General features: G+C 31.1%; 2 protein-coding genes across 2 annotated transcripts; both read right to left on the reverse strand.

The window, feature by feature from the left end:
- Nucleotides 1-1,286: 1,286 nt before the first annotated feature.
- On the reverse strand, nt 1,287-14,751 carry LOC148272056 (b(0,+)-type amino acid transporter 1-like). Its single transcript, XM_088240589.1, has 8 exons — nt 14,490-14,751; nt 13,022-13,306; nt 9,236-9,361; nt 7,730-7,874; nt 6,578-6,805; nt 4,406-4,502; nt 2,222-2,540; nt 1,287-2,056 (listed from the first exon to the last, which is right to left on the reverse strand). The coding sequence occupies exons 1-8, from the start codon at nt 14,743-14,745 to the stop codon at nt 1,992-1,994; spliced, it is 1,521 nt and encodes a 506-aa protein (XP_088096715.1). The 5' UTR covers nt 14,746-14,751; the 3' UTR covers nt 1,287-1,991.
- LOC148272057 (uncharacterized) lies at nt 10,040-12,826 on the reverse strand. The gene is made up of 4 exons (XM_088240590.1): nt 12,669-12,826; nt 12,198-12,544; nt 10,521-10,716; nt 10,040-10,294 (listed from the first exon to the last, which is right to left on the reverse strand). The coding sequence occupies exons 2-4, from the start codon at nt 12,536-12,538 to the stop codon at nt 10,145-10,147; spliced, it is 687 nt and encodes a 228-aa protein (XP_088096716.1). The 5' UTR covers nt 12,539-12,544; nt 12,669-12,826; the 3' UTR covers nt 10,040-10,144.
- Nucleotides 14,752-26,077: the final 11,326 nt, after the last annotated feature.

Here is a 26,077-nt window from a genome sequence, read left to right on the forward strand (position 1 = left end):
TATTGCACATATATAGTTGTTTTATTATGACCACAAAGCTTTATACTTTTATGCATATAAAACTTTCCTTAATCGTCATATTACATTTATGAGTATTATAATATTACATTATTTAAAACACCTCCTAGACTCACACCTAAGTTGAGTAAGTGTTGTCTTTTTATGAATTAATACTAATAAAAATATAACAAAAATAAATAATGTATATATTACCATGAATCGGTCTTTAAACAAAGAAAAAACAAATTTATAATTTAAAATAAAACAAATATTCCAAATATAAACTGAAATATTAAACATAATAAAACGAAGGGTATATTTTCAAATGTGTTTTTAAAGATGGCTTATTTCAAGTGGCTCAAACTTTGTATTTAAAATAAGAACATGAAATACACCTCTTTAGTTATGTGGAATAAGCGATCTTTGAAAAACTCACTTATCTCTAAGAATTTATGTAACCAAATACAAAACAACTATTCTAATAAGTTTGTAACTAGATTATCTAGTATATAGTTTAAGATACTTTGAAAATAACGCCATTAAAAAGGAGGCACCAATATAATTTATTTAAAAACTAACTATTTATTTCGAGAACCAAATTTATGTTTTGCGGAAATTCTGACATAAACCCAGTTACTTTTTAACCTAATATTCGTAAAAATAAAGTATTTAAAGAGGAAAAACAATAATTTTATACTACTTACTTAAGGACAGACTAATGCTCTTTTTTCAGGTTTAGCGGTTCCATAAAAGCAGTCTTGTATAATTACAAAATTTCACATTAATTAGTTAGAAATACAACTGCATGGTGTAGGTACCTAGTAAACGCAATACTTTTTTATTGAGTTATCTTTGGGAGCCAATATAATAGGAAATTTTTAATTAAACATGAAAATGTAAAAAAGAGAAGTTTACTTATTAAAAAGTCCAAAAACTAATTTATTAAAATACATCATTAAACATTTTGAGAGTTGGTATCACCTGGGAATAAATAGTTTGAGAACAAACCTATGAAAAAAGATATGCGGTTGAGATACAAATTAATGTTAGGTGCTGTAAAAAAAATAGTACCTAAAAACATCGGCAAAAATAATATTAAAATTTTTTATATATACATGTATTCAAACACCATTTAATACCAATAAACTCCTAAATCATTTTGAGAACGCATAACAAATTAAATTTAGTTTACTAAAGATAGGAATACAAATATATGCTAGGTGTATAACTTTTTTTTTAAATAAAAATAAATATTACCATTCTTATGATTGATTCAAATACTTTAATTTTGGGGCAATTTTCAACGAGGTGTAAATAGCTCACTATTAGAAAATGGGAATTGAGTTGGGGTAGAGTGGGGATTAAACCTCGGACCTCTGATCCGCAACACTAGCCACAATCTGATTTTGGGTCTCCAAGTTAAGGCAATGATTTTATTGTCTTATGCATAATTTTGTTATGTTAGATTACAAACGATAACAACCCTTCTAAATAGAGAATGTTGACATGACTTACAGAAGACTTTGACGCAGGAAATATTTCATGTTTCTCGTTTTGTTAAACTCTGCTGTAATCTTTAACAGTTTAAGCTAGAGATAAAAGGTAAGAACGAAAATCGGCTATTGTCAAAACCATCTTAAGGAATATCAAGGATGTATCTAATTCAGGTCCATTTCAGTATACTGCATCCAAAAGTCACTTCTTAGTATCAGCTTTTAAAATGGAAACATTTAGAGTCAATAGATCTTAATCATTATGACCAATAAAAAAAAATATTATGAAATTTATACAGACAAATCATTATTTACATATCAAATCACTAAATTGACAGTGGCACCTTTTTTATAAGTGTGTTGAATTCTCGAATAGACACTTTTTGTCTTGATAAATACTTACAATTGGTAATGGATATATTATTAACAATACGTAAATTTGATTATCAAAAATTATTGATATGACAGAAAGAATACAGAACACATAATGCTAGGGATTTATTCAGACTTCGACGATGGAGGCACAACTTCAAATAATGCTTGCGTAGTGATTGTAATTTTATCTGTAAAGAAAAAATATTAATTATCAATGTATTTTCTTAAGAGAAAGAAAAAAACACAAAAGTTTACTCTAAATTAAGCCATCATTTAGCATTTTTAAAATGAACTCCATTAAAAGTAATATTTGTGCGGTATTAATATTAAAGTACCTACTAAAAAAAACTCACCCATTAGTTTTGGTCTCTTTCTATAGTAAATAAAGATGGTGTACACAGCTACTCCGATCAGAATGAATCCAATAGCGAACAGATATTTCACCGAAGGATCAGCGATGATAGGAACGATGGCCAAAAAACACGCCACAACCAACACGAAGAATGGCACAAATAATGGCACTTTGTATGGTCTTGGAACATTAGCGTGAGACTTCCTCATGAAGATTAACGCCACCATTGCTCCTCCATAGAATATCCAGATCAGGAATGAAGCAAAATCAATAAGCTCCGAAATGTTTCCAACCAGTATGAAACCGAATGCAATCAGGCCCTGAAATTTGACAAACACAATATATCATAACCATAATTATGAGAAGGCTGTATATGATTAAAATTTTTCATATTCGATTATGTTATGTACCTTATTTATTCTAAAGCTTAATTGAAGTTTAGTGTCATATAACTTTGAACTTCGTTGAAAAGGTTTGTGTTTAATAGATGCAACAATCCAGCATCAGTGTCTTGTACATCATTGTATGTGGATGAGTGTCAGAAAATATGGTGGGCGTATTTTTTTTAACGGGTTTGTTTTACACACATAAAATTCATTAGTCCCTTATATAATGACACTGCGTAGGTCATTTTTGTTATTTTAACAGGACAATAGAAAAACAGCTTATTTTATTAAAAAGCTCAACTAAATTATGTCTTAAAATGAATTACAAATAAATGTTTTTCCATAAACTATCACCTATTAAAAACTCCTATTAAGTCCTAAAAAGTCTAATTCCTCTTCAATGAAAAAAAATAGGCAATTTTTATCACCGTCTAATAAAAAAAAACATAAGTGACTTATGCGGTGTTGTTACTTAAGACATAATTTACTGTAAGGTACTAAGGTCATTTATGGTTCATTTGAAAATCTTCTTTGTGAAGTGTTTGTAAGTTTAATTTGATTTTAATATATTTAATGTGTATTTGAGATTATGATCTTATTATTTTTAATAAGGTATGTTTCAAAATTAAATAAAATGTTTCCCTCGGATTCATCTTACGGATTTTGCAATTCGGTATGATTCTCCTTTATAGTCTCACCTGAATATCATAGTGACTGGAAGGTGAAACCCCAAACATGCACTCCATAAGATATAATCGATTCAATGAGCGAGGTATAGTCATCTTTCAACAGATTTATATCTGTAATAGGACAATTACATGGACTTGAACTCGTATTTCTGTACTTAACTATTAAATTATTTATTTACACTATCTGGCTGCGCAAGTGTTTAATCAGGATAGAGTGGTTTGTGGCTGGAAAGACCGTCAGTTGATAAAGGTCCACCTATCCTACACCCCCTCTAGTGATTTCCCAACTTTTCCTCAAATATTTATTCATTCTCCTCGTCATGGGTAGCTATGGTTGCTATGGGAACCAATATTCATATCCAAAAACACGAATCTCGTGTTTTTTCTCTTCGTAATTCGTCTACCCGCATCGGCATGCCTTTTTAATCGTCTGCCCACATCCGCATGCATTAAATAAAGCAATTTAAATAAAATTACCATCTTCTGCCCCCATTCATCGAGGTCTATTCATCCCCACATTAATTTAGTAAAAGTGCTGTGTTCTCTGTTCGCCGATAATCCGAAGCTCTACCCGGAGGAAAGGACTTGGAGATTTTTGCATCCGGACTCCTGTCCCTGATCCCCTTTCCTAATTTGCTTAAGGTAAAATTTATGTTTGCTGTGGCTCATTTGGCTGCAGACTGTTTTAATCTGCATCTACCATCTCCGCGCACCGCATCTTTCTTTCCCGCAAAATTAACACAGATCAACATTTCTATCAATTAATCCCACTAAATTATAAATCACCACCCCACTATCTAAAAATTGAATTACACACTTGAATAACCTCTGTAATATTTTTGAACATATCTTCATTATCTTTTTGATGAACTATTAACTTTATAACCTGTACTGTGTAGGAGACATAACTGCAACTTATTGTTTTTAAACTTTATTTTGTGTTTAATATGCAAGTCTGTATTGTGAAAGACTACTGGGCATTTAATGTATGAAATAAAATAAATAAATAAAATTAGCATGCTTCATTTTTTGAGATTTCATATATTTTATTAAGGATGTCTAATGATTCTCGATAATTTATTTTTATTAATTTAAAAAGTGAGTTTGTACCTGGAATGCAACTGCAGCTGCTGGTGTGAATCTTCTGATATGAACAAAGGAAAATACTTCAATAGTGTGCCCTTCTTTTCCCGCAACATAACACAATCTGAAAATATCAACGAGCATATTAAATTATCTATGTAAAGTAATCAACGAGTGTTCTTACAAAGATTTATAATAGATTGTATACATACAACTTGAGATGCTGAGTATGACTGCTTATACAGTATAAGGCTTTTAAAATGCATTCTAAAATGAACACTAATTTTATCTAATACTTTTGTTTCACATATTGTCGCCGTTTAGGCAGAAGTCACAAACCTAACAACATAATTTTAAGAAATCACCATTTGAAACTTTGGAGAAATAGGAAAAATCCGATTTTTGTGTTTTAGAAGTTTTATGGATACAACACAATTTCTTCATGCCATTTTTATAAAATCCATTGGTAATTTTTTCTTTTAGATACATTTTCATGAATCTGGAAGGATTTTAATGTGGCGAAATGGGTAAAATTTGGTTTAATGACTTTTTCTTGTTTATAATGTTTTTCTTTTTTGCTTTCTCATATTTATGTATATATTTCAGTAGTATTTTTAGTTACTTATGTGTATTTACCTACTTGTTACTATATTTTTTGGTAAAGTTATGCAATCTTATCATTTTTTGCTTTATATTTATTTCTGCTTATATATGAGGGTACCATTTGCAAACCTGGCAAAATCCATCTTTCTTTATTTTGAGCAAATCACAAAAAACTGATACAATACTTAATTTCAACTTTTTATTATAATCAGTAAATATTTTATACGTAAGCAGTGATGACATAAGCATGATTATGTCAAAAAACAGTAGGGAAATAATAAATTTAATTGTATACATTCCAACTATACAATACTCAAGTAGAGGTTGCCATGTTTGCAACAAACCCAATAATTTAAAAATCAATTTCTTACAAATAAAGCCGTATTTTTAACTGAAAATTTTAAAATTATTGTAAAAAATTGTATTCTGAATAAGTTTCAATTAATATCTCATTTATTTTAGATTTCGGATTTTGCTGGGTTTACAAACAAGTAGTACCCTCATATGTACTTATGTATTTTTTTCTTCATATTTATGTTCAATATATATTATGTTAAAGGCAATTTATGCCGTTTATATAATATATATATATATATATATATATATATATATATATATATAAATATCTAAACACAAGCAAAATGTTTTTAGGAAAAAAACTGTCAAACTAAAAAAATTATAAAAATCTGCCCTTAACTGACAATAAATTATATCTGCCTTTAGTGATATATGCTTGTTGAGATTTTATTGAAAGTCACGCCACTGTTTCTCACTACCAACAAATAATTTCAATTTATGCTATTTTTTTCTAAATTAACCTTGGTGACTTTTGTTTCTTAAAGAACATAGTTTTACTCTTTTTCGCTTTCAACTCAAAACATATCAATACCCAAAATTGACTTTTTTAGGGTTAATGACTTTTGCCTGAATGGCGACAACATGACATTACTTTCTTCTATGTATACCCATTTTATTTTATTAGAAAACCAACATACAGTAATTAATAAATCTTAAGATATATATTATTGAAAAATCCAATTAGATGCCTCGTTGTAATTTTACATAAATTGTCGTATAAGTATAATGAATATTTTTATTATTTTATGTAAATATAACTTAAGTATATTATTATAAATATTAAAATAAATGTATACTTGAATACAGATCACCAATGTTGGTCCCATAGATACACAATGGATACACATTATCAAATATATTTTTGCATTTTATAACTGTGTCAGTTTATTGGTTTATTATATAAATTTATATAAATTCCTTAATTTTTTTTTTATTATTATATTTTTTTGAATGAAAATAAATATTAGCGTTCTTATAATTTGCCCAAAGATTTAAATTTGGGGGCCATTTTCAGTGAGTTGTAAATAACTCACTATTAGAAAATGGAAATCAAGTTGTGGTAGAGTGGGGTTCGAACCTCGGGCTTCTGATCCGCGAGTCAGCGACAATAGCAGCAGGATCACAACTTGACTTAATTTAATTATGTTCAGCCATACTTAAAACTCGTAATGTGACTTTGAAACATAGAAAACTAAATTTCAGCATACAATACATGGTCACTTTTCAAACATATTTTACCGGGTAATTCCAAACTGAAGACTGAGAGCGCAACCAAAGGTCGCAATGGCAACACCAACAGGAATCACATGAGTGAACATTCCCAGGGACTTGGCACCAAACGATATTGCCACGGCAGAAGAAGCCATCATTTCGGGAACACTCAGTGCAGTCATGTACGCAATATTCATGAAGACGTACAGTCCCGTAATTGTTGGAACAGCTATCATTATGCTCCTTGGAATGTTACTGAAAATGGAAAATAAATTATGTTTACATTCTCACCCCGGAAATAGCACTGTTATCACTAATATTATTATTTCTTCATTTATTAACGGCCTATATTTAATAAACTAAATCATTTTCATTTGCAAAAACAAAGGCACAACTTAAAATTCACTCACTTCTGTTATCTAGTTTGAAATATTTTCAGAAATAACAATGGCACAATAATAATTGTGTCACTACTATTTCAGAAGTTCAGTGGATATTTTTTTTTTTTTTTTTTGACGTATTATCAGAACTACGATTTATTAAAGTTTCATTACCCCGCCAGTGACACCACAAGTTCTAGACTGTTCTGTTCTTTCCGTAAACGGGAAATTTATCACAATACTTTATAATTGGTCGATTCGGAAGAACTTGTGATGTAGTTCATTTTTATTAATTTTTTCATACATTTTTGAGATACTTTCTGTTACAATTAAATGCTCTAATTTTTTGTAGAATTGAAATTCCTCATTGTGCGAGTAGAAAATATGTACATTTCTGCATACTTAATTAAGGAACTATAATTTTGGACATGTGCCATTATTATCACTGAGGTTACTATTTACCTGGTGAGATTGATGTGATTCTGGATTAAAAGTGATTTATTCGAAATTTCCAGAAAACATGATGTGTAATACAAAATTTATTCCAGATAATCTCTACATTGTTTTTGTTTACAATTAATACACTGAACTCCTGTTTTACACAGTGGATTCGTTCCACTATTGTTTTCTTAATTGATTTTTTAATAGAAGTTAACAAAAGTTATTTACTATCAGGCAATAGATGTACCTATTCATGCATAATTAGTACAGCACAAGGGGTTATTTGGAAACTGTATCAAAAGAGTCTGGCGTCCTGTATTTTGAAAAAAATATTTTTAAATTTGAATGAAAGACTTACACAGCCGGGTTTTGTATTTCTTCTGTTACCACTGTCACTGCTGTCCACCCATCGTAAGCCCAAAGTCCACTATAAAGAGCTAATGCCATACTTCCTGGATTAGTTTTGGTACCTTCAAAGCCCTTTTCTAGATTCGTAAAATTCCCTGTAAATTGAAATGAATTTGAAATTCTTGGTATGTTAAAAATATTAATTATATTTGTTTCTATGTTGGCAATGCTGGATATTTACTACCAAAATAATGTTAAAAAAAACATTTTATGGTCTTTACATATATCCCAAAGATTTTTAATTTATTTTTACAGTATTATAACTAGGTAATTATAAAATTGCTATTTTTGAGTTAAACACATCACTGCATCTTCTTACATCAATGCTACAAATAGACAAGTTATGATGCATTCAAATCCGATTTATTTAATCAGATTTACCACCAAAATCCTGATTTTGAAGTTACCTAGTTCAAACCCCACAATATAATGAACATATTTTATATTTCAGAAGTCAATTTTGTTTCCTGGTTATCAATATCTGAGAAGTTTTGGGGGAGATAAGGAATTACAGCTGTAGACCATTGTTAGGACATCTCCCCATTTGCTTTACACATTCGCGGACATTTTTTTTCACTCAAACAGACACATAACTTTCTCATTTTTTTAATATTTCACCTTCGATTGGAACGTAGGGGATGGTTTGAAGTAAATCTCATTTGACTAACATACTGAGAATCTTATGTTTCTGACTGTTTTTTTTTATAGGGACTCAATATCGCAAGGTAATTACTACTACTAGGTAACTTCAAAATCAGCATTTGTGAGTTACCCACTAAAAACACATTTTTTAATCCTCTTCCGTGAATGATACAAATAAACAAGTCATGCATTCAAATCATCATAACATGAATCGAATGAATCACAACTTATTTTTAGCATTAATAGAGAAATGTGTGTAACGTGTGATGGGTAACTCAAAAATGCTGATTTCAATTTACCTATAATAAAGAAAAACACTTGATGTATTGGGTCCACGTGTAGTATTTAGTGAACATGATAGAAATAAAATAAAAAGGAATCAATTCATTAGTTACGTAAACCTTGACAAAGAAGCTTGTTTGCTTTGAAACCGGTCAGTGAAAAATAAAAATTAGTGGTTAAAAACAAATTTGTTTTATTTATTTTATTATAATGAATAACCACAAAGTTAGTGCTTCAAATATAAACTTTATATCAAAGTTACCTATTTAGTTGTAGTACATATTCACGATATCTCTTCCTACCATTTAATTACTTCAGTTTCACTTAGGCTATATCTGTTTTCTCACTACCAATGTCTTTTTGACTGACACCTATAAGTGTAATTTTCTAAATGAGACACATTTTTTTTCTGGCTATAGCCGGCATAATCCGAATGTGTCAATGAAGAGAAAACCATAGCGCAACTCATTCAAGAAAAGCCGGACTATCAAAGTTTTGTTATATATAAATGCTGGCTGAAGTTTATACTCACCAATTGAGAGTTCATAAATTCCTCCACAGATGACTACAATGCAGGCTAATACTTTGCAGGCAGCGAAAATGTTCTGAAGTTTAACATACAACTTCACACTACTGATATTAATGATTGTAATTATACCTGGAATTGAAAAGAAATGTGTATGTTTGTTTATTTTCTTTTTTTCATTATTAAACATTAAATGTGACCTTATTGGAGCAACTCGTGCCAAAGACACTTAACAATATACTTTTTTTTACATATAAAAATGCACATAGAAAACATAATATAGAGAGAAAAAAATATAAAACAGTATTACCCACAATTTAAAACACTATACAGCCCATTAAATTTTTTGATAAACTTTACTTATGTGTGCATAATAGAAAACATATTGATCATTGAAATGTGCATTACACATGTAAAAATTGCATGTTGACTTGGTTCACCGACAGGCACTAACACATGAACATAGGCGTTGAACGCTCTGTGGATATATTTAATTTCTTTCTGTATTGCTGCATATATTGTATAAACTCAGAACCAATAACAGGTTTCCATATAAAAATGTTCTTTCATATTTTTTTTAACAATGAAAGATATATATATATATATTCTTTAAAATGAACTATAAATGGGGCGGGATAATTCGTTTTACCAAATTCTTTGAACAGAGCTATAAGACTACTAATTCTGCAAACAACGGTATGCAACGATACATATTTACATTCCAGTCTACAGCCATCTTGTTTGAGGTGTTAAAAAAAATTTTTTTGGTCTATATGAACATTACAATATAATTTAATGAAAACTACACAATAGCTTATAGATACTTTTATTAGTTACAAGAGTAGAGCAATATTTTAAGAAAGTTACAATCTGTTTAATATACTACTTTGAGAATATTTTTTTATCAGTGTACGGTTATAATGTAAGTTTAAACATAGTGGGTTGGTGCGGATGTTGGCTTATTATTTTGGCTGTGGTGAGTATTTCCAGGGCTCCAATATTAACATTATTTCCCACATCAGCATACTCTGATCCATCGTCTGCGAGGTGACTCTTAGTAATGTCCTGGAAGAAAGAAAAAACGCATATTTCAATAGGCAAAAAATATTACTAAAATACTTTTTTTTTTAATAAGTAACAACATGTATAATAAAACTATTGGACAAATTCAAAATACTGTTGGTTTTCTCTTTTGTTGATAACAGATACATTTTATTAACTTACAAAAAAACGGTATAAACAGAAATAATAAATTAGAGCACCGTTTAAATAAACAGATGCAGTAACTTACTGCCATTAGACTGTTGATGTCCTGGTAGTGTTTAGGATAGAGGGATTTTAGGACATGATTTAAGTTTTTCTTAAGTTCGGTGAATTTAGCCTTGGCTCTCGTGAACTGCTTCTCCTTGGACACACTTCTGGGAGTTTTCTCTTTAGCTTCATATTCCTCGGTGGTTTTTTTCAAAGCAGATAAATTGTTTCTAAAGCTGGAAACAATTAATAACATTGAGAATAAAACATTAGGTTTTTTTCATTGAAAAAAAAAATCTTGTTTTATTTCGTTTTTATTTATTTATATGTACGCCCAATGGGCATTTTTAAGGACATATTTATACAAAGAAAATTGTTATAAGGAAAGCATAAAGACACAATGGTATATTGTAGACTTGGTGGGAGTGGATGCGGGAGAGAGGTGTTTATAATTGAATTTGATTCAGTGATCCTTTGAAAGAAGACAACTTGTTATCAAAGAAATAAAGAATGGTATATTTGTTGGCAGACCTGAGAATTCTGGGCATAGGGGAATGAAAACCATAGTTAGTTCTATGGTTATCGGTATGAAAGAGTAAGTTTTGTCTGAGGTTTCTAGTTAGCATATATAATTTTATTGAGCTCGGTAGTTCAAGCGCATCAAAGAGTGAGTTATCATCTGATATATAAATTTTGGGGGCGGCATTTTCAATGAGTTGTAAATAACTCATTGTTAGAAAATGAATATCAAGTTGTGGTAGAAATATTACCTATATAGGTATATAAATCAATTATGCCAACCTATTTCAGAACACGATCGTTCCTCTGTCAAACAAACAAAACAAACAAACCATCACGCCGTTTCCCCGTAAGGGTAGGCAGAGAGGATAGAACGCCACAACACTCTATCTTTGCATACAGATCTCGCTTCCTCTACATTCATACATCTTCTCATGCACGCGCGCCGATTATTCCGACTTTTGACATGTCCATCTTTAAGTATTTGTTGGATTTGGTCATGCCATGTCTTTCTCGGTCTTCCTCTATTTCTGCATCCATCAACATTCGCATTGTAAATATTCTTAGCCGTTCTCTCGCTGTCCATTCGTTCTACATGTCCAAACCAGCGCAGAACTCCTTTCTTGATTTTGTCGATAATGCTTGTCTCAGCCTTACATAATGTACGGATCTCAACATTTGTGCATTTATCGTACATAGTTTTACCACACATTCGCCTGAGAGATCGCATTTCGACAGCATTCAGCTTACTTTCATCCCTGTTTTTCCAAGTCCATACTTCGCTCCCATACATCAGGGATGGGACCAGGACTCCGTTGTGAACTGCCAATTTTGCCTCTTGTGACAACCATTTATTTGCCAAGGTCGATTTAAGTGCACCGTTCACTCTGTTCCCGGCACTCACCCTCCTTTCAATATCTTTCTCAGTCATTCCATCTGTCAATGCTTAAAAATCAAGTAAAACTAAATATTAATTGTCAGCCTCGTGGCCAAGTGGTCAGCGCCTTTGCTTATCATGCAAGAGGTCATGGGTTCAAATCCCGACATGGTTGACATGAAATATTTATTTTAAAAGGTGTTTTTACACTAGAATACTTCACAGCCTCAGGGCTGGCACCTGAAGCGTGGGGCTGATCTTACCTTCATGTAATAAAAAAATCAAGATATTAAAACGTAGCGGTTGGTGAATATTACTTACAATTCAATTTCTTGTTTAGTTTTTTCAATTTTAGCATTTTTGTATGCAATAAGCTGTTTGGTCTCACTGATTTCTTGGCGCAGAAGGCCGATGTACTCCAAGAAGTTCTTAGACTCGTCAAATACCAACGGGTCGTAATCCTCCCGCACTAGGTGCTCGATAGCTCGAGCGAATTTCGCTTCTCGTGTATTGTATTCATCTTGGAAGTTGTTTTTATCCCGTCCGTCATTGGGATTGTTGGAAAATTCAGTATAAGCCTCCTGTAGGTTTTCGACGATGGCTAATTTCTGTTCCTCTAGGCGATTCAGCAAATCCGAATACTGTTCGTGGTCATCAGACATTTTAATCTGTCAAAATACAAATAGGTATTTATTTTGAAATCATTATACAAGTTTGTTTATTGTTACGACGATTAAATGGGTAAGATGCATAGCATAGTACACAAGATACAAAATATTTTTCATAACTTACCTTATTTGAATAAATAAAAAAAACTTTTCGATTACTTATTTAAACTTGTAAAAAAACAATGTTTAAAGAAATGACAACACAAACAAACGCGACCGTTAGCGTTATCTAGAAACGTCACAAATTTTAAATGTTTGACACGCAGTTTAGCCAATGTAAGTGTTCTAAAAAGAACAACCATAGACAAATTTATTTTATGATCCGGTAGCTGCAAATAGTGATGGACAAGACCAGTTAGTAGGTACTTATTGCGATTTGCGATTATCTGTTAATCGAACAATAAAAAGTGTCTAAAAAATTCATTTTGAAGTATGAGGTAAATAAAAAATAATAAAAATCAATTGAAAGTTATTTACCAAGTGTGAGAAGTCCGACAAGTTTTTTTAGTAAATCTTGATGATATAGATCCATTTGATTGTAATTAAATAGAACTCCAAGAGGCACGACGGTATATTCTGCAAAAGTCAAAACTAAAACGGCCACTTCAGCGGGTTTGAGGACCATGATATAAATCCAAGAGCATACAAATGAGGGCAAAGGCCCCCAATATGGATGGAGGGGACTAAACGCCTCTTGAAAATACGCATATTCTGCTCCTGATTTTGGAACCACCGTCCCCAATTCAGCAAATGCAAGAGCTCCTAAAAATTAAAATATTATGAAAGTTAACTAAAAAAACCAACAATTTATTTTTTTGTACGAATAAAGTTGAAGTTAATCCCCTAGTAGTGTCGCGGAATCACGGATCAGATTTTTAAAGTTTGAACCCCGTTCTACCACAATTTGTTGCCCATTTTTTATGAGTAATTCATATTTGCTAGTTAAAATGCCCCGAAAATTGAAATATTTGATAAATCATAAAACCAATTCAACGTTTTAAGGTCATTAATAATACATTTTTTTATGCTAATATTAGGCAGTATAACAATATATTTTTACTCCGTTTACTACATCAAATCTTTTGAACGCTTTTTAAATCAAGGGTAAAATATTACTATACGAAATTGTAACAAACAGTTATTTTTAATCAGTTTTCTAACATCATAATATATGCTAAATTATATTATATTATTTTATTTTTCTCATAAAAACAAAACACATTTAAAGCTAGGGTTTCCTAGGACAGCGGCGCCCGTATTTTAACGGCCGTAGTGAACGGTGATGCGATGGACAGCCGTCGTAACGGTGACTAGAGAGTGGTTTCCTAGGAAAACGATGTTGATAACACCGTTAAAAATAAAACCACTCTCTAGTCACCACTACGACGGCTGTCCACTGCATCACCGTTCACTACGGCCGTTAAGATACGGGCACCGCTGTCCTAGGAAAGTTTATACAATGGCTTCAATATGTCGGTAGAAATATATATTCAAAATGTATCTCAATTACAATCTGAGGGTAACTCTTTTTATAACAGAACAATATTTACGCTAAGTACTTGTTTTAGTGTATCAGTGTTATTATTGTACGTGTCAGTGAGGGTGAGTAAATATATATATTGTGTGAGGGTGTGTGTATATACTCGAGTGTATGGGTGTGTGAGGGAGAATGTGCAGTGAATATAAGTGGACTTTTTGAACAATTATTGTAAAAATATATCTGTTTTTTTAAACCTTAATGAGAAAACCTATCAACCGCCTTATCGATCGATGTAAAATTGTTAAGAACGCTCCGGCCTAAAACCAAAATTTAAAAATATTTAAGAAATAGTAAAAACCAAAAGATTGGATAAGTATATGTAAGTACGATTACATGTATATATGTGTATGTATATATATATATAGGGTGATTAAGTAATATTTTGGTACAAAAAACAAAACTTACCCAATAATGAAATCAATCCGCATACGATCCAAATAATAATACAAAATGCCACAGAACCAGTGTGTCTTAGAGCTGATGTTGGAGAAATGAATATACCCGACCCAATCATGACTCCCACAATCATGTTTACTGCAGAAAAGAGCCCCAGCTCCCTTTTCAGACGAATACTGGATAATGACCCGATCTTTAAGCCATCTTTCAAAGGTATATCATCGCCGTTTGCTTTGCATTTCGTATCTTTTTTGGCATAACCCATCTTCGAAAGTCTGTAAAACATAAGAAAACAATAGTGAGTATTTACTTCACATTATACAGTCGGCCAGTCGAAACTTTATTAGTTGTATTTTTATTCAAGCGTACTTTTGATTAATTGAAATTGGTTTATGTTAATACATATTTTTAAAAAAACTTAACCACATATTCATTTGATACCTTAGCATGTCATGCCTGCGTTTCGTAAGTTCGTTCAATTCGATTTAGCTATTTCACTTTAAGGTTGTAGTCTGGTAAAACGCACGCAAAATGAGGAAATCATACGATTTTGCCATTTTAAAACGAATGTTTTTTTTTAAATCGCGTAATAATAAAAAATCATAAATTAGATAAAAACATTAACTTTAAACGTATTTCCATTAAAAAATATACTTTGAAGTTTTATATAACTAAAATATAATTACTTTTAGACCGGTAGATTACGCCATTTCAAATTTAGACTAAACTTAGGTATCTGGACTCATATAAAGACTGAGTATTGAAACAAAATTTGTATAAATGATTTGAAAATAATAAATTGAACATGAAAGTGGCCGCAGCAAAATCTTAATTTTTTGTTTTCGAAAAGAAATATAAGGATTTTAAATCACATCAATTTTTGTAACATTTTTCTACGTAAAATGATGCCTTCGGTAATGCCAAAAAAAATGTAATTGAAATATTTTAGATAAAACATTTTTTTAATTGTAGAACTGTATTTTTTTAACACGATAATTCTAGTTGTAATATTCACACCAATATCATATTTCACTCTCGTTTATGTGTGAAAATTCTGTGACTTTTGTACTGACTACTCCAGATGAATAAATATTTCTCAGCGATAAACTGAAACATCTGATTTATGCTTTTCCATTTCAAAAACGAGTGTAAAGTAGCTAATAATTTTAATGTGCCTTTTTGTAAGCATTTATAAAAAAAATATCATATAATTACATTTAGATCATGGGTGGCCAAAGCGCCGACCGCGTATCCATTTTTAGTCACCCGGAATTTACTTGGTGAAGAAAAATATCCATGTTTGTGGAGATTTTGGCGGCGTATTTGACATATTTTTTTTTTAGTAACCTATAGTATTATACATGAATACATAATATAAAGTATACCCAGATTTAAAAAATTTTTTTTTTTTGACTACATGTTTTTGTTTGTTTACAGAATAAATAAGAGATAAAACAGAGTATTCAAAAAAAAAAAATTACATAGCAATAAAATACATATTAATAATAAGAATAATAAAAGAAAAATCCCACAAAGGCATGGCCTGTTCGTGGGTATACAAAAAATGTTTATGAATTGTTTTCTCCTATAATAAATAGACAGGTATAATATGTTTATATAATATAAGAAAGAAAAATGAACATGTATTCTGTAAAAAATTGGACGGTACTTTTTTATTTTTAAATAATTAAAAAAGAAGAAAAAAACATTAAAATTTTCCTTATTATTAACCCTTATACTGCTAAACAACGATATATCGTTGTTGCTAATCCCTATCATAAAGTTCTAACTAGACTGATGCTGACGTCATAATCCCCAAAAGGGTAAATGAATTCGGGAACTGCTTGTTGCACTTAACCGTCAGTGGTATAAAACATTTTCAAAACATAAAAATTACTTATTCGACGGGTTATTATTTAGTTTCGTACCTATTTCAGCCCTACGAAAAATTTAATACAAAAAATGTTTTCTTACGCGCAGTAAAAATTTAAGCATTAAATTGTACAGCAAAGTTTCTTGAAAATGAATGAAAAATCATTTAAAATATTTTAATGAAAACGAACAACTTTGAACGACGTCACTTGTTCATATGAATCAACCAATGATAAGAGGGTTGTGTAAGATTTCCGGTTTGCTAATCGTCAATGGACCAATCAACAGAACTAACCGAGAAGAAGCGGAAGAGAACTTGCGACGTCACACGCGGATTAATGTCAGAAATACAAAACTTTAAAAGACCGTAGCGCTGATAATACGATACAAAAAAATTGAAAAAAAAATCTTTGTCTAAAAACAATTTTTTTTTTTTTTAAACCACTAAACATCCTCATTATAAATTTACTTATGATGTTTAAATTTGCAGTGCTTTTAAGAAAAGAGAAACGACTAAACACAGGAAACTTCTAGCTAGTCGGGACCTGAAACAGTGAACTTTTTTACATTCCAAAAACAGTGAAAAAATAAATCTATGTTAATAGTTAGACTTTGAATCACTTATATGATATTTGAGGAAAATAATTATATTTGGTGTTTTCCCCGCTATTAAACCCGATTCAGTGATTACGAAAATATTGATGTACTTCCGTAATGAATAACTAATTAAATACTTTACCTTTAAAATAATAACTCTTATCTAGTGAGGTCCCTATATCACCGGAAAACCCCATAATTAAGAATATAAACAGATAAGTAAGCCATAAAACATAAAAATAATTCACCATGGAACCTAATGATTGTCAATTAGGACGTTTGAATATTAAAAAAATCATTTGTTAATTTATTATAATGGGTACCCACAGTAATAGTAAATCAAAATGTTTTAGCTGTTCATTAGGTAGTAATTATTACTCTACTAACAAAACGTAATTATTACTATACAAACTCTATTCTACAAACAAAACGTAAATGAGGTATATCAGCTCGATATTGATCCAAAAATACTTCAGAAAAAGCTTCTTCGATTTCGTGCTCTTCGTAAGAGTCATATTATAAATTATTATCACTATCACTTAAAAAAATATCGTTATTGTCTAATTCACTTTCGGAATAGGTTGAGCTGCTAAGCCTCTGAGTTTCTCGGCGAGGTACTATTATTTCTTTTTTATTATTATTATTATGGATAACTTATATAGCGCCATTTTTGTAATAAAATACCTCAAGGGTGCTTTACATAGTGATTTTATTGTTAATTCAATTTAATTGAAGCTTTTAAATTTGTGATTTAATTAAAATAATTTATTTTGTTGTCACATACTACGGATTTATTCAAATGATTTAGAGAACAAGTGGGTTTTTAGTTTTTTCCGAAACATCACTTCACTTTCACAGCCTCGCACCTCTGCTGGGAGAGCATTCCATGCCATAGGGCCTGCAACCGCAAATGCACGTTCACTAAATTTAGTGCGCTGTTTGCGTAGAGGTATAATAACTTTTCCTCTCGCCGTAGACGTAGCTGATCTAAGCGTGAGACGCCTGTCAGCTAGTTCATCTGGAATGCATAGTTCCCTTAGATATTCCGGAGCAGAGTTGTGCAGTGACTTATACATAAGCCAACAGAGTTTGTATTCGACCCTCTGGAAAACGTAGCCAGTGTAGTTCCCGAAGTAGTGGAGTGATATGACTGAACTTCTTTATCACTTTCACTATCTGTTATCATTTCGAATGATATATTTTGTAAATTTATTCATAATAAAAAGGACGCTTTGCAGAGTTAAATTGTTAGTTAGAGTAACACAAAGTAAGATTAAAAATATATATAAATGTAAAAAATATGTAATTTACCTCAGCTGTTTGTAATTTCGGCAACTGTTGTCTATCTCGCTCAATCCATTATGCGTGAACTAGCTATTAGTGTAACGGAATATTTTTCAGATACAGTTGTACAAAAACATTATTTTTTTCAAATTAAAATTATATTATAACAACTACCAAGAAATAATATCACTTCTTAGTAAATTTACTGGTTACCTTTAAGTTTCAATCTAAATAACTCCCTACAAACATTTGGACATACTCAAAATATTGTTGATTAAAATAACTTGCATAAAAAATTTAAAGTATTTGTAGGCATTACCTAAGAGGTGAAATAGTTTATCCAGATGAAACTCACCGACATCAATAAAGGTTTCAGCTCTTTTAGTTTGCAAAAGTCAACAGATGGAAGAGTTGAGGTAATGTAAAAATAATCATGAATGTGGATGTGTAAACATACCCAGAATAGTGAATATTTCGCAGTGTGTAAAGTGGTGATTTAAACCAGCCAATGACAGATCATAAGTCCTGTAAATGCCTAGACTTCTATATTCCCTTGGGAAAAATGTTTTCCCTCTCTGTTGCAACAAATTCCAAGATATATTTCACTCAATTTTTGTTTAGATGCATTGATGGAAGTGGTAGGTTTGATAATATATAACAGAGCACTTTGCCCCGCAATCAACAAAAAAACTATCATAATTATTTCGTTTCAATAATAACAATGCGCCTTGAGATTGCAGTACGAGATCAGTTTTGTTTGTTTTTATTTTCAATTATGAAAGGGTTTACAACCGCTGTACGAAAATTTTATATTTTCGGCACGAATTGTCTATCTTGCTCACTCCATTGGGCTTGAATTAGATATTTATGAAATGGAAGATTTTTCTTGGAATTGCTATTAATTTTTAAAACAGTAGTGTGTTTGGAAAACAACGTATTCGATAAAATATTTTAAAAATGTATTAATAATAAGATTTCTGATTAGATTCTTGAAAAACTGCGTAGCAGCGTAAGGGTAAGGGACAACAAAATATATCATAGGAAAAAAAGAGTTAATATCTTAAGTTTGAATCTAGGATAGTGCTAGTTTTCTAAAAGAGGGAAAATTTTTAATGTTTGTGATTAACAAAATATTATCAGTAAAGTAAGAATATAAAAAAAAATTAACCTATAAAATATGCATTTCTCTGTGCTAGCTTCGTTTTACAATGTGATATTTCTAGCACACGATTCCTGCTTAGACTTGATCTATTTAAATTACTAGTAAATAAATTTTGATTCATAAATGTATATAAAATTTTATTTTATGTTTATATTTATGTTTATTGTTATATTTATGTTTATTGTCATATTTATGTTTATTGTTATATTTTTGTTTATATTTATATTTATGTTCATGTTTATATGTTCATATGGTAGAATTGGCTCTGCACTTTATAGCCATTTTACTGGAATAAAAATTTAAATAAAATAAATAAATAAATAATAAATATTTTAAACATTGAAATTGAAGTGAAAATTTTACTTTTAAGTAAAAATATAAGGCGTCTTCATTCCCGGGAATTGCACACGGAACCTCAAGGAAACGCGTCACCACTACACCACAACGCGAAAGAAAATGCATTATGTAAATATTATCTACATACATTTTATGATTGATTAATTTATCAATCTCTGCTTTAATCGAAGTCGATCTGGGTTTCACCTCTCACCTCTAAAACCCTGAAGGTTACGAGGTTATCAGCGCACAGTTGATGTAACCCTCACATGGCATCTACATAGATCTAACAATGCCAATCTGTGATAATAGTATTATACTATAAGTATCGTCAATTATTGTTATTACACGTTGTCATATATAAATCATAACAAGCGTGGGATTTTAGGTATCTAGTAGGAGTTTTTCAAACATACATACATTGTAAACTTTAAATATTTAAATTAAATATGTTCAAAGGTAGTTGTGTTGCATTTGGCATTTAAGCTTCTGATTCTAAATCATATATTCGTTATGTTTTGTTTTATTGATCTTTAATTTGAAATTAGTTTTAAATAATCTAACCTGTTCCTTATTTGAGGATGGAGGTTTTTTATGCGACGTTTTGGCTCACAAGCCAGGATTTAAGAAAAATATTGGAAAGTGTCCTCGACACGGGACATCTCGGTGCGGACAAATTCAGTTTAGTGTTTAAGTCGGTAAGTGAGTATATATATATATAAATATATATATCGAATCCAACCAATGAATGACCCCGAAAATTTAGTCCGCGTCCCTTACTTCATTCAAATTTTATATAGGTATACCTATTTCTCATTTATATTTTAAATAGGCCTTTGTGATAAAAAGTACCTACTTCAAAGCGTTTATAAACACCAATAAATCTCAATTCAAGTAGAAAATGCTCGCTTGAACATGATTTTTATAAAACTTTTGAGAAGACGGTATTTATTTATTAATTTTTTATTTCACGTTTTACATAAAACTATATTTTTAATATGAATACCTCACTGGGCACAACCCGTGTCGAGGCATTCATTTACATGATTTAATATATTATACTTATAATGTCTAAAAAATGTATATAAAATACATATAAAATATTACATATTCACATTTAAATCCACACAGATATATACATATATAATAGTAAGAGAGAAAAAAAAAAAAAATTTAAAAAAGAAAACAACATTATAGTATAAGTTTAGCTCACACATTAAATTACTGTGCAGACATTAGGTCAAGTAACAAGCTACTGTCAGCTCCCGGTGGCCCAACATACTTAACGATCGTCTGTATTTATCTACCAAACGATTACAAAGCCGGCTCCTTTAACGCCTCGATACGTACGCCCAGGAAGATAGTAACACAGACGGAAAAAATATAATAACTAAATATTTTTTTTATAGTGGCAACATTTTACACGTAGATGCTCTTATATGTTAATAGGGCAGAATCTAGCCACATTATCTGTGCATCTAGGCGTTTGTTTTCAAAACTGACAGTTATGTCAGATTTCAATTCGACTTCAAAATTTACTTATTTCTCTCTCATATTTTTAATAGGCTTTTAAGAAAAAAGTGCCAGCCTCAGAACGATTAAAAAATTAAATAAATCGTAATTAAAGGAAAAATTGCTCGGTGGAATATTTTTTTTGGATAGGCACGCGTATCGAGGGGTACTAGACCCGTCGGTACAAATCGATGTACTTATATCAAAACTTGAAGGTGGGAAGATCGATAGTGTATCTTCGTAATTGAGAGAGTTTGTCTTCAACTCTGACGTCTTAATGAAGCTATGTCAGTTTAGTGCGTAGATATGTGTGCCGTGGCGTACGCTTCTCTTGTTACATATAAAGTCGGTATTGTATATTCGTAATCACTCGGGAGAATTTATCTTCAACTATACCGGCACGGTGAATGTTTGGCGTCCTTAGCTTCTCATCATAATCGCGGCCCTGGAACTCGCGGTTTTTTTCACCCTCAGGCTCGAAAAGTTCATTTGTGCGGTTTCTGGACGCGTAGTAGGTAGAGTTCATGAAATCTCGCTTTTATATCATAATTTGGGACATCAAAAATTATCCATGTTCTTATATTATAATATATTATATTGTGTGGCACGTGCCTCATGGCGCTTGACGTTATCTAAGACCTGAAGACATATATTTATATTACGTTTTCTACACACCTGTTTCAAATAATAAAAACTATTTATCAGATAAGAGGTTTATCTAACGGAATTCAGTATTCTGCTATTATTTAATACCAAAAATAAGGACGACTTTTTTTCAGAGAAATTTCTCTATTATGGCCCCAAAAAGAGTGATTAATTTACCGGATGAACTTATTAAGTTCTCCAAAACGAAAGCCGTTTTCGGGAGCAGTGTACAAGTTTGGATTTTGTCGAAGGGAAGAGACCATTGCGGGAGACTACTGCGAGATATTACATAGACTTATATACTACGAGCTGAACCCGGCAATGCTTTGTTATTGCTAAATTTGAGTACATACTCATACAGAGTGTTCTTTAAACCCTGTCACATCCGAAACCACGATGATCAGTATGAGCAAGAAGACATATTGGCACATTAAAATAATTTTTTAAAACGAATAAAATTTACAAAAAAAAATATCAAATAAAACAACTGGTTGCTTACTTCTCTAGTGGAGAAACGAGGAGGGAGGAGGAGGAAGTCTGATACACTGTCAACCGCGCGGCCACTCCCCCCTCGCTTCTCCCCTGCAGAAGTCAGCAACCATTTGTTTATTAAATATTTTATTTAAAAAAAATTTCTTCATCCTAAATATTTTTTTAATATGCTTATATGTCTTCTTGCCCATACTGATTATCGTGGTTTCGGATGTGATAGGGTTTAAAGAACACCCTGTATATATATTTAATGATCACTTAATATCAATTATTGTATTTAGTATAAATTAAATAACATATGCACGAGAACATTATTATTTTTATGTTCCGGTTGACATAAATTGTAAGGACAGAGAATTTTGATAAATAGGTATTCGAACATAGTTTTCCTGTCACTGTCTTGCAGATGCTTCCCCGATACTGTCCGAAAAAGACAATAGCCTGTCAGACCTTTTGTTAGAATAGACAAAATCGACGTTTTGTTGTTCCGTTTTCCGCACCTCAAAAGTCAATCAATTTTGTTATTTTTTTTAGACAGGGTATCAGAATAAAATTTTCTGTATCGGTAAGTTTTGCATTTTCCAAAAATAGTATATATGCCGTGCGCCCGAAGACAGCAGATAAAACTGTGTCTAGTTCCCATAATAAACAATTTTTGTTAAAATGAAACAATAGGGACACGCCAATGGTAAATATCTACAGTGTGTAAAAATAATTCTGCTCTAGTTTCATAATCCAGAGAGAAAATACGGGAATACGTTTGTCTAAAGAAAAGTTGGACCGCGTTTCCTCTTATTAAGATTAATCTACGATTAAACATTATTAAGTATACTCACAAAACTTTACTTTATAATCCTTTTATGTAACCAATGAACTGGTTTCTGTGTTCTTAATTAAAACCATCTACCTATTAACTAAAAACATCCGCGCGTTACGGTGCTGTGTAGTCACTACACACGCAAAAAATGAGAGATTTTAAATCGTAAAAGTGTAACATTCATCGGCAATTGCTTCAATTATTTATAGTTGAAGTCAAAAGTGATGATATTTTTAATCTAATTGCTAAAAACATGAAAAAAAATATTAATTCATGCTCTCACTGCGCGCAAAAGAACCGCCCCCAACGAAAGCCGGGAGCTACTTACGCAGCTAACGGGCGTCTGGGAGAAGTACAATAAACTTTGATTTTCGCGCGTGTGACGCGTAAAAATTGTCTCTCTCGCTTCCCAAATATACCCGTATTATCGAGGGTGAGACAATTATATGTTAGGATTACTATTTTGCTACGAACGCAACATGCAACACATTGGTAAACTTTCTATTGTATCGGTGATATCTCCGATTTTTGATAAAACGGTTTTTATGTTTTCAATAATCATTGATTATTTAATAAAAAAACATTTTTCCGATACGTAAATGTATAACGAAGGAATACCGCAAATCTCAACCCATCATTTGTTATATTTATACAGATATTAAAGTTATTAAATGCAATGTGTACTAGCTACTAGATACACATCACCGGAAAGGGAGAGTTTATACACAAAGACGCACCTGGAACCCTCTAAAATTATGACACTTAACTGAACGTAGTTATGCAGAAAGCAGCTAATCCAACGCTCTGTCGTTGGTTGATTTGGAAGAACTTGTGACGTAGTTCAAAGTTGTTTAATTTATTAAAATCACTTCTATTCAATTTTTTATATATTTTCGCGAAATTTTGCCGTACAATTAAATGTTCTTATTTTTACCGCGGCAATGCAAGATTTTTTTTTTAATATATTCCTCATGTGAGGGTAATAGAAGCAAATTTCTCAAAATCTCCATTGAAGGAGTTACTGAGGTATTTGCGAAAAACTATGAAAAAAGAATTGTGAGATTTGTAATTGTAACTCAATGGAGAATGCTAAGTTTGCGGTGTCAAGAAGTATAATTGAAATCTGTTTTTGCAAGATTTAGAGACGGTTTTGAATTACGCCATTATTTGGGTAGGTAGGTTTTTATGTATAGTTTATTTTGGCATCAATAACTAATTTTCTGTTTTTGGTGGAGATTTCTAAATTTGCTTCTAATAATTTCATATCTCGTATTATCAAATTGTCAATAGGGTAATTCATAGCTAACCTGAGGATGCTGGGAAAGAAGAGTAAAAATTATAATTAGTTCTATGGTTTTCGTGTGGAAAACCCGATTCCGTCTCGGGTTTTTGAAGGTTTTCTTGTTTTATAGATTGAACGGAATAAATGGACCAGTTTATTTTCCTAGACAACGTGGGTCATTTGTCAAAATAGTCATGAGTCAGAAATTCAAAGTAGTTACATAAAATTGCAAAACAAACTATTATTTTCTTTTTTTATTGGCTATAATAGGCAGATTACATCTGTGTCAATTTCTGATAGCCCCAACCTGCTAGTCAAGGATTTTACATATATCGATTCTTCGCCCATACACGGCGTTTCGAGGCCAGACCGTGAAACTTCCAGAGGAACATTCTTCATGGTAAACGTTTTTTAAAAAACTTGATTTTTTAAATATTTTTATTTTATTTTTCATAATTTGAAAATATAGGTAGAGTATTAAATCTCCCCGTTGTATTGCTGTAGTTTATTGCTAACTTTGTGGTCAATAATCATACAATGGTTTTACTCCGTATGGGTGACTATTGGATTATTTTTCTAAGAAGTCCCATCCCTTCGATACGCATCGGACGCGGACAAGGAAAGCGGTTGGGTAGGGGTGTGTGGAAGGTGTGCTTGTCCGAGAAATTAAGAAGTTACTTTTAGGTTATTTATTACTCTGAGGATTTACTCCGTTTTGAATTTTTTAAAAGAAGTTTTTGATTTATATATTAGGATTTTGAGGAATATTCCTCTGGAGTTTCGCGGTCCGGCTCTGAAACGCCGTATATAAATAATATGATTATGCTATTTTTGACGAAGATAACTTAAGCCTTCCGATTTTACAATTTATTTTTTTCAATTCTGACATCGAACTGATCTTAAGGTTAGCTTTCGGGAGTTAAATCAATTTAGGTATATTGACCTCAGATGAATTTATTGGATGCAAGACGAATGCATTCCAAAACAATTAACATGTCTGCACTAACAATAAATTTATCGACATTAAATAAAACGATGTGTCCAATAAATCATATGTTTAAGAAGCATTGATGTATGACAAATAGACACCTTATGAATCACATTTCATATTTAACAAATAGTGCTTTTCTCTCAACAATTCGAAATTAAGAAACAGCAAATCACGATACACGTGAATATATTTGTGTGAGAAATTTAAAACAAATAAGTTCTTCAAAAGCGTATTGTTATTGATAATTAATATACAGTTTACTGATAACTAGATTTAAGTTAATATTACATTTATAAAGTTATGTGTAGTAAGTTTAAGATTAAATAAAGCAAAGTATCTTTGATTTCAATAAAATGCAAATAACATGATGGTATAAAAAGCAGTTTTACTCTAAATATAATGAAAAACAGGCAGCAAAATGAGCCAACGTAACCAAAAACACGATTCAAAAGCATCTATCGTTTTGTTTTGTTTTTTGTTAATGACAAATCAATGATCAAAAGATGAAAATGTATTGTTTCAATTTAAATATAAGATATATTTATTTCTTCTATAAGAATACTTTATCAAAAGTATGGATGTAAAGTTACGTAATGTTATCAAAAGT

Source organism: Micrasema longulum, unplaced genomic scaffold (genome assembly GCF_059751315.1).
Source record: "Micrasema longulum isolate JH-2025_06_02 unplaced genomic scaffold, ASM5975131v1 h1tg002512l, whole genome shotgun sequence".
In the NCBI taxonomy this organism is placed as follows: domain Eukaryota; kingdom Metazoa; phylum Arthropoda; class Insecta; order Trichoptera; family Brachycentridae; genus Micrasema; species Micrasema longulum.